Source organism: Lactuca saligna, chromosome 1 (genome assembly GCF_052625555.1).
Source record: "Lactuca saligna cultivar CGN05327 chromosome 1, ASM5262555v1, whole genome shotgun sequence".
Classification (NCBI taxonomy): domain Eukaryota; kingdom Viridiplantae; phylum Streptophyta; class Magnoliopsida; order Asterales; family Asteraceae; genus Lactuca; species Lactuca saligna.
In genome coordinates, this window is record NC_136417.1 from 33,225,348 (window position 1) to 33,235,998 (window position 10,651).

Genomic DNA, 10,651 nt, shown 5'->3' on the forward strand with positions numbered 1-10,651 from the left:
CAAGACAATTTTGAGGATCCTTCTACTTTTTCAGGGTTTTGTTGATGTTTCGAAGGGGTTTGAAGGTTGGAATATGCTTAGGATGGTTGAAGGAAGCTCTACGTGAAGTTTCGGATTTTAGAGCTAAATTGAAGAAGTTTGAAAAACGAAAATTGGACTTTTCTTAGATCATTACACGACCAGCTATTCCGTTACTCGTGCCATTATGCGAGCGTGTTTTGTGGATTTGAAGCACAATAATATCATTACACGGTCGTGCTTTGAAACTGCACCCAAATTTCAGCAATGTTATTTGATGCGAAAATAAACCATAACAATGTACTTTTCCATTACACAGTCGTGTTTTCATAAGGCAAACCATTCACAGGCCATGTAATGCAATTTTGGCAGTTTTACGGTTTTAATACCCGATTCATCCATTCTTTTTGGCGACTTTTGGGAGAACTTCGACTAGAGACTTGAAGAGGGCGAATTTGGGAGAACTTAATATTGATTAGCACTTTGGAAACATTTTTTCTTTGAATTTGTAAGTGATTTTAAGATCAAAACTATTTGTAATTGTGTTATAAGTTAGACATGTGTGGCTAACTTTTCTTTCATTTCGGGTTCTAGATTCCGAAATAGTTGTTTAGATCATGATGTGAACTTAATTTCATGCTTTTATCTAGTAATTTTCATTTGGTTTTCATTACATGTTTGATTTATACTCTTTTCACTTAATCAATGAAGTTAAGGTTCATATCATTTTTGTTATCCAAATTGTAAAATTCATATATATTTTATGATTCGAAATTTAACAAACACTTGATTGGTTTCAAATGAATCAAAATAAGTGTAATCAAAGTGTATATGTTTTTACATTCCCGAACATATGAAGAATATTGAACATTATTGGTAATAATTCCATTAAGCTTAAAGTCTTTTGGTGGTTTGATTCAAGAATTTGTTTGGATTAGGTCAGCTAGATGAAGTTTTTACTTAAAGACCATAATTTGAGTAAAATACTTTTTGCAATTTTAAGATATTATAACATATTAATATTTAATTATCAATCTAGATTAAACATGAATTGATATTACATTACATCTAACAACGTAGTACTTGAATAGAATTTGGAATCGGAAATGTCTTTTAATTTCTGAATATTAGTGTTTATTTTGTTTATTTATAAATGTTCAATTGATGTTAACAAAACTCCTCGTTTTAACAACTGATAGTGTGTCGTGTGAAAAAAAATGATCAAATAATAAGTCTCTTATTTTAGTAGTTTGATTCTATTTACTCTATACCGTCTCTTAGTATATTGTAGCACTGACTTGTTATTTTGTTATTTTTATCTCTTTCCGCTTTTGGTTTGACACCCAACCACTAACATGATAAACATTATAATTTCATGCTTTGCATTTCATATTTATACAAAAAGATGGTGTAAGTGGCAAGTTTTTTATGAATATGATAAAGTAGAATGTCACTTCGAAATAATCATGTACAGATGATCATGATTATTATTATTATTAATTTTATTATTATTATTATTATTATTATTATTATTATTATTATGAGGAAGAAGTTCAACCATATGGTAGTTTAGTGGATTAAGAATATTACGAGATCAAATTGTTGATTAGATAATGCAAAAAGTAGAGTGAACGATTTAAAAAACATTATCATGTCATTGTATGAATTTAGTTTCAATATTGGAAAACTACAATAGTTGAAACAATCTTTTAAATAAAAAAAAAATCAACTTATTGTATGTAGCATGGAATCGTTAAAAAACAATCTTCTTGTAAATTGTCGAATTTAATCTTTTGCCCAACTTTGAACCTGTATACCTCTTTCATATGAAATCTTCTATTTGGTTTTTTTTTTTTTTTTTTTTTCATTATATTCTTTGTAACGAGTGCTATCCATTGATATATTACATTCCAAATTTGAATGTTGACAAGTAATACATTTTTAGCTTCAAAGTATTGACTTGGTGAAAAAAATAACCAACTTTAACCATGCATAACTTTCACATGCGGACTTTATTTTACTTAATTTGTTTTCTATATCTTCTTTGTAACAAGTGTTATCCATGGATATATCACATCCGGTATTTAAATTTGTAAGCTCCAATGTAGGATAGTTGGTGTTTTCTAAAAAATTTCCAAAGATCGCATTTTTTTTCATATGGGTGTCTGGATCGCATATTTCATCTATGTATTATTGTTAAAATAAATGTATAAGATGTATTCTTAATATAAAAAATTCAAAAAAAAAATAATAATTATAGATTATCTATATTTTCGCATGTGGTGATTTGTAAAAATCTGAAAATAAAAAAAACCGCATGCCACCAAAATTTTTGCATGTGGCGACTTGCGAAAATCTAAATAAAAAAGAATGTGATTCGTACACAACAATTTTTTGTCATACACTATTTATGCATTATTGAGTTGTATATTACAATATTTTAAAACATCAATTGTTGTGTATGAAGAAAAATTGTTATGTACAAATCATCTCCCAAATCAAAATAAACTGTAAGCTAACTTGATTTTAACTGGCGATAATTTGTAAAAATTGTAGCTATTTAGTCATTTTGTTAATTCTTGACTATTTTTATTTTTTTTATATTACAATGAGATTAGCTTAAATTGTCATTTTCACATTTAAAAGTATATTTAGCTTTTATTAAAATTCATCATATTGTTATTTACAAAGTCGATACTTGTTAAAATAATTTTCTTTAACCCCTCCAACATAATTCATTTTCTTTACATTTATACTTTTATTCATGAACAAGATAATGATGAATTGATTGCCCATATTATTTCACATAGATTTTTAAAATTTCATAAGGCTTTTGTTTTTAAATTGTTTAATCTTTGAAACATCTATAGAAATTGAAAAATGACAACATGAGCAGTTTTATACTCATTAACTAAAGGGATATATATACAGTAAAGTCCCAATATTTTCATCGATTTGATAAGAAAGTCCTAAACTTTATTTTTTTGATAGTAAAGTCCAAATTACCAGCAGTTTTTGATATTTTTACCCTTTTTTTCCCGGTTAGCCAGTAATTAGGATTTTTTTATCAACAAAATAAAATTCAGGACTTTTTGTCAAATCGTTAATTAGGACTTTACTGTTAAAAAAATAAAATTGAAGATTTTTTTTGTCAAATCGTTGAAAATATTGGGACTTTAGTGTATACATAATTTTTTTGGTTAGAAATTTAATGGTATGATATTTTTTTAGCATAAGAGTTATTGAAACCTTCTCTAATCAGCTAGATCCTATTGAAATCATTTACGTTTGCTTCTTGTTAAATCGTTTTTTTAATCTCAACAAACAGACATTGAAAGAAAGAACCATGGTTGTGTTGGCTTTTTGCAGTCTCAAAAATGGAGAAATTAGAAACCTAAAAAAACGAAATTGTCCTGGCTTTATACAAACACAAGCAACACATGCCTAGTCAAAAGGGTGTGAATGTGGAGAGTAGAAAGAAGGGCAATTTCGTTTTTTTAGTTTCTTATTTCTCCATTTTTTAGTCTGCAAAAAGTCAACACAACCCTGGTTTTTTCTTTATTTCTTTCTTGATTATCTCAATTTTTTTCAATGTCGGTTTGTTGAAATTAAAAAAACGATTTAACAAGAAGCAAACGTTAAGGATTTCAATACGATCTAGCACATTAGTGAATGTTTCAATAACTCTTATGCTTAAAGAATATCATACCATTAAATTTCTAACAAAAAAAATTATATATACACTAAAGTCCTAATATTTTCAACGATTTAACAAAAAAGTCCTAAACTTTATTTTTTTGACAGTAAAGTCCTAATTAACGATTTGATAAGAAAGTCCTAAACTTAATTTTTTTTGACAAAAAAATCCTAATTACATAACCAGGAAAAAAGGATAAAAGTGTCAGAAACTGCCAGTAATTTGGACTTTACTGTCAAAAAAATAAAATTTAGGACTTTCTTATCAAATCGATGGAAATACTGGAACTTTACTGTATATATCCTTAACTAAAACATAGGTACATTAAACATTAAATAAAAAATCATGCGTAATTGACTTCTAAATACTTATATAATTATAATCAAAATCAATTTATTACAGCTTTTTAAATTTATTATTACTAAGAAACAGGTTATTGTAATAGTAGTAGCATTCTAGATCTGCAACTGCTGCAATGAAAAAAGGAAATACCTTGATTTTACATCAATGGCTTCATCAACTACAACTTTTACAACTTTGAAGCAGGTTTTTTAGAGCTTCTGCTTGCTATGAATTCCTGCATTTTCTTGAACTGATCCTTCGTCATTCCATTATAATACTCATGAGCTCTCTCCTACAACAATCAGAAACACAAACGCTAAGCATCAATCCTTTCATTTTCGATCTATAATTCAACTCCAAATTGAGCACATATATACCTTCTCTAGTAAAAGAGCATGATGAAGATCGATCTTGACACCATCGTTGATAACGGCTTTGTATCTCAAAACCAGATCTCGATTATTTTTCATGATCGCCTCTGCAACTTCACGGGCTTTCTTCAACAACTCGCTACCTTCAACCACGTGGTTCACCAATCCCAACTTCTCTGCTTTCTCTGCTGTTAATGGCGTTGCAGTTAGAGATACTTCTCGAGCATTGTTGGCTCCTATTATCCGTGAAAGCTTCTGCGACAGGCCCCATGAAGGAAATATCCCAAACCTGCAAATTGCAATACCATTTCAATCTCAAATCATGAACAATGAATCAATTCGAGTTCGAATTGTTAAACTTCTGCAGATTTAGACTTGAAGTTAGATTCAAGTAACAGAAAATTTTAGGGTTAGCATAGTATAGTAATCACTAATCAGAGCAAATTGATGAAGCCATTGATGTAAAATCAACAAACCTGGCATGTGTATCGATGAATTTAGCATCTTTAGAAGCAATTAATATATCACAAGCAAGGGAGATCTCGAACCCCGCCGTAATAGCGAAACCCGCAATCGCTCCGATGATTGGCTTACGGCACAGCTCCATCTGAGCAACCGGATCGGTTTCTACATCCTTCACGTCTCCTTTGAAAACATCCTCCGCCGCCGTCAGGTCCACGCCTGAACAGAAAGACCGACCCGACCCGGACAGTATAATGACGCCGACGGATTCGTCGGCGTTAAGAGACTTGAACGCACGCGCCATATCAGTCATCATTGGCTTCGTCAACGAGTTCAACGACTTTGGGCGGTTGATTGTTACATAAGCTATCCCGTCGGAGTCTTTCTTGACGATGATCAAATTTTCCGGCGACGACTTGTCCATCGTTTCACGTCTCTGCTCAATTTGGTGGGAAAATATTATTTTTTTCGTGGAGGAGGAGTGGTTATATATAGTTACTGTAAAAATTAACCCCCTAAAGTTTTAGAGAATTGATGGCAAAGTCCTTGAATATTTCAAATTGCCAAAGAGGCCCCCTTCCAGATTTTACGTAGATGGGTGTAGTTGTATGTGGGTTCTCTTTTTACGCAATGTAATCTTATTAAAATAACATTAATTTTATGTCACTGTTGTGCCATCAATTAATATGCGTTTATATATAACAAAATTAACTATAAATTAAGAAAAATAAAAATGATTTGTATAAATAAAATATCAATATTTTAAATATGATATAATCAATATTTAAAATATGATATAATCTTATTGATGAAACTATTATTTATATGATAGATTGATGTTGGATTATGACCTTGTTTGTTTATGACCTTGTTTGTTTTTCTATAAAACTATTAGAGTGCACGGTGTTTATGACCTTGTTTGTTTTTCTATAAAAGTATTTTTTGAGTATTTTTCCCTTCTGGCGGGTAAACGTTTCGCAAGTGCACATCTTCTTTCGTAAACTTGGAAAAAGACAAAAAAACATTTAATCATTTCCAAAACAAACAGCACCTATGTGTTTTGGCCGGAAGAGACCGGTGTCGGTGTTCTTGAGGGTTCGACATGGTCGACTTAGGTGGGTTCATCAAAGTTTTGAAGCCGCTCCCACTTTCTATGTATGCTTCATAACTTATATACATATATATATATATATATATATATATATATATATATATATATATATATATATATATATATATATATATATATATATATATATATATATATTAACATGCATAAATTTCACAAAAATTTAAACTTTTTAAACAATTTAAAATCATCATTTGTGTACAAATATAGTTTTCCAAAACATGTCTATTATTACAGTTTTTCCAAAATCGTAAACAAAACATGAGGAGGTGCATGATCAAGTCTTTGCCTTTCCGCGATCGTCTAAGGTACCTGAAATATAACCACAACTATAAGCCCAAATCTTGGTGAGTTTCCCCCAAAGTACCAACTTAATACAAATCCAGCATAATTATAATAAACAACATGCACACAGAACCTTCAGTCTACATGGTATGCTCACAGAACCTTCATCATGATTGGTACGCCACACCAGGCATTCAGCCCATCTGGACCGTCCTCCGGGCCTTCGAACTGACTGGTACGCCCCACTGGCCTTCAATCTATCTGGGATGCCCTAGGTCTGTTGGCCTTCAACACAAAGCAGGACCACCTCAACCCAACCATACATACACCGTGTCGACACACACACACACACACACACACACATATATATATATATATATATATATAATAGACAAGCATACAAATAACAAGCAAACAGATCCTACAAATCATTAAACATTACATCATCCTATCTATGAGGATACAGATCTAACAGATCACTACAATATTCAATCATACGATAATCAGAATAACAATCCAAAGGGTCGGACTTGGTGCCTTCGGCCCATAAATACAATGAGGATAACTCACCTCACATTGTTGAATCACATTGAAAGTCTCTGGCTACTAGCTCACTAAAATCCCCGCACTATCACAACATAAAAGTCATCTAATTAATACTTGGAATACAATATCAACTAATAGTCCAATATTAGGGTAAATGGCCACTTTACCCTTTTCCTTAGTTGATCTAAGACCCAGGCCTAAATCTTGATCCAAAAGTGTTGGATAAGGTGTCTAAGTCCATAACTATAGTTGGTATGTACTTGACCTGAAAATAGCATGGTCCATTTGGGTTGCATTTCACCGGAACAATTTGACAGGATGGACTTTTGAGAAGAGGTTATTTATGATTTATTAATATATTATAACTTCTAATATATTAATGTGAAATCATATTATTGAATTAGTATTGATCAAGAATTAATTTGGAATTAATTTAGTGATCAAAAGAGACTAATTAAATATACAGGGACTGATTTAGTAAATTAATGATTCTTATAGTGTGGGCCAACGGTTATTTAGGATGGGCTAAACCAAAAGGTGGCCCAAACTTGGAGCCCAAATCCGCAAAGCCCATAGACTGAGTATGCGGGGCGTACCCAGCTGTACACTAAGCATACTAGAATTAGGGCTTGTATGTTGCACGTACTTGCTTGTACGCCCAACGTACTCTTCTGGTATGCCATTATTCCCATTAAGCTCTTAATACTTTAAGATAAGGCCCCAAAACGTAGATCTAACTTCCATGAGCTAAAATAACACGTAAAGTTGCTAATTTTACGTTCATGCATGGCTAAATGAAGCTATTAAGCTTAGAAATGACTAAATAAATGGCTTAATGCATGAATGATGACTAAAACCCCATAAAGATGGCACCTTTATGCCAAGGAAGCCTCTAACAAAGTCAGATATAATGAAATGATCCCTTCAAATCGTCCAAAACCATCAATCCATGAAAAGGGACCAAAATTGAGCCAAATCAACCCATAAAGAAAACTATACATTGACAAGTCAAGGTTTGAACCTGATACCTTAGGAAGATTGCAATGTGATGGAGGGTTCTGAATCTCAAGTCTCCCACCAAGCTATGAACTTCACTCTCTTCTAGGTTCTTCAAATTTGGACCAAAACAACAAAATTTTCTCATCAAGAGCTCAAAGATGCAAGAATGGAGGCTAGGGGGGACGTTTAGGGTTTTCTGGAGGTTTAGGGACAAGAAATGAGGCCAACTCCAAAGGTCCAAGATGAATATATAGGGTGCAACACCCCACTTTAGGGTTTCTGGAAGTCACACGTACGCCCAACGTATGCACCTGCTGTCCTGATCCAACTCTAGCCAGTACGCTAAGTGTACCAAGTGGTACGCCCCGCGTACCAACTTCAAGGGCTAAAAAATGCAACTTTAATAAATGAAGGGAAAAAAGCAAACGTACCAAGATCGTGGTGTTATATATATATATATATATATATATATATATATATATATAGAGAGAGAGAGAGAGAGAGAGAGAGAGATTCAGAAAGATAGAAATAAGGGCTCCCTCCAACCTTATACTTCCAAACTAGTTGAAGCCAAATCATGGTCTCAAGTGATTGACTTGACTATAATTAATTTAATCAATGAGCTTAATCAATTTTGTAGAGATGTATTACAAACAACTTGGTACAACTTATTGTTAAAGTACTTGGCTACTTGACTCATTTGATTGTGGTAATTCTCAATAAGTTTATTGGTTAGGATAACTATTGATTAAGTTATCGATTTTAGATTATAGATCGTATGAATATAATGCAATGTTAATGTCATTGGTTGATAATCATGTACGCATGGTTGTATCAATAACTATCTATTTTTTAATTTTTGAGGTCAATAAAAGATCTAAATGTTTTCCATTTCAAAAGTACATAGAAAGCATGCATACATACAAGTGCATATCAGTACTTTTCTCAAACTACAACTAAAAGTAATCGGATGAAGGATGAAGGAAATTTGGTTACTGTTCAATGACATCAACTCATTATAATAAAACATTAGTATCATGGAAAATGTCAGAATATATGATATAACACATAGTGACATAGGGTTCAAAGACCGGTCTGTTTGACAAGAACATATATTAATGGACGCACTTTCCTTTGGAAAAAAAAATTATATATGATATGATAATATTTATATGGATACATTTCTATGGGCTTGGGTAAATACTAGAATAGATGTTTAATAAAAACAAGGTCATATTATATATCCGATGATAATCTGATATAAAAAATCGTTCTAAATTTATTGTTTGAACATCCTCTATAGAGGATGTATGTTTCAGCAATGAAGTTGATAAAGAATATTTTGTGATTTCACGTAATAAAATTTATGATCAATTTAGGAATGATTGTTTGATGTCATATATCATTTAGGTATTGCAACTATACGTACCTTAAATTGTATTATTGAAAACCCAACACGGTAACAAATCATTTTTTATGCATTTATTATCTCATTTCAGTTAAATTGAAAATATATGAAATTTGTGATTTTCCTTAGGAAAATTTATGATCAATTTAGAAATAACTGTCTGATATCATATATCATTAGGTATTGCAAATATATGTATCTTAATTGTATTATTGAGAACCCCATATGATTACAGATAATTTTTAAATTGTTTATTTTATCACTTTGGTTAAATTGAAAACACATGAAGTTAAATTCGTGATTTGCCACCAATAAGAGTATATATAATTTGCTATGGGTTAAAATCTAACATGGTATGATTAGTGGTATTAAATTCCCATAATCAAACAATAACATCTTTTAAATTGAAGAAAACAATACTTAATTCATTTATCTAAAATCATTTTAACACCAATAACTTGATTTGGTCACAAGGATATTAACAAGACTAGCCATTTTAGACAGAGGTATGTAACAAAAAATGACCAAACATTTAGTTTTGCAAAATGATTGGTTCGTTTGGAACATGACATTTATGAAAATTTTAATGTTTGTTTCGGATTGAGAAAAAAAGGTGAGACTAGAAAAAAAAGTGTGTATACAATTTGGAACAAACCATTCCGTATTCGAGACACTATTCAAAGGGGATTTTCTTTTCATTTACATCATCCCATATCAATAATTTTCCATAAAGACTGTTCTGGAAGAGTCTCATAGTATTTCGAAACGGATCTTCGGATTCCTTTGGGAATATATGTTCCAATTTTAAAGAATAAGTCTCTTATTAGTTGAATGGTACCAAACCAATGCATTCCGAAAGACAATTTAGAAAGAGTTCATCGTATTCCATACTAATTTTAGTGTGATGGTTTGAAAGACATATTTCATTATTACCATACTCCTATTAACATGTATATTTATATATGTTTTTTGTATTGAAACATGCATAAGATAGTCAAAGAATGTATCTAAAAGGTCGCTGATTAACCAGAAAGAATATATAAATAACGACATGTCAACGATTTTTTTATTCCCTATATGTTATAAAGGCCTCTAAGTATTCCTAGGAAGAAAAGCTAAGTTTTCCGTTTCGGGGCCGAAAGTAACCATGTATAATAATACTCTAGATTTTATACTTGGTTTAGGTTTTGAGGCCGAAAGTAACCATGTATAATAATACTCTAGATTTTATACTTGGTTTAAGGTGCATAGATGCTTAACAAAATGTACATAGTAAGCAACCAAAGAATCTCTAGCAAAAAGCTAGGATAGCTAGTATTTTGGATGCAAGTAACAAAGTACATCTAGACCAAGTAGTTTTACACCGAATATTGTGTTTAGTTGCACTTTAGGTT

General features: G+C 31.3%; 1 protein-coding gene across 1 annotated transcript; it reads right to left on the minus strand.

Moving 5' to 3' along the window:
- Window positions 1-4,068: 4,068 nt before the first annotated feature.
- Window positions 4,069-5,359, minus strand: ECHIA (enoyl-CoA hydratase/isomerase A). The gene is made up of 3 exons (XM_078980536.1): window positions 4,905-5,359; window positions 4,435-4,717; window positions 4,069-4,349 (listed from the first exon to the last, which is right to left on the minus strand). Exons 1-3 carry the CDS (start codon window positions 5,312-5,314, stop codon window positions 4,245-4,247), a joined length of 798 nt encoding a protein of 265 aa, XP_078836662.1. The 5' UTR covers window positions 5,315-5,359; the 3' UTR covers window positions 4,069-4,244.
- Window positions 5,360-10,651: the final 5,292 nt, after the last annotated feature.

What these genes read in the sequence shown, in the direction of transcription:
- ECHIA (XM_078980536.1), bottom strand. Translation starts at nt 5,314, where the DNA reads ATGGACAAGTCGTCGCCGGAAAATTTGATCATCGTCAAGAAAGACTCC. An exon ending in TTCATCGATACACATGCCAG is followed by an intron (nt 4,718 to 4,904) that starts GTTTGTTGATTT and finishes TGCAATTTGCAG; the next exon opens with GTTTGGGATATTTCCTTCAT. An exon ending in ATGCTCTTTTACTAGAGAAG is followed by an intron (nt 4,350 to 4,434) that starts GTATATATGTGC and finishes TGATTGTTGTAG; the next exon opens with GAGAGAGCTCATGAGTATTA.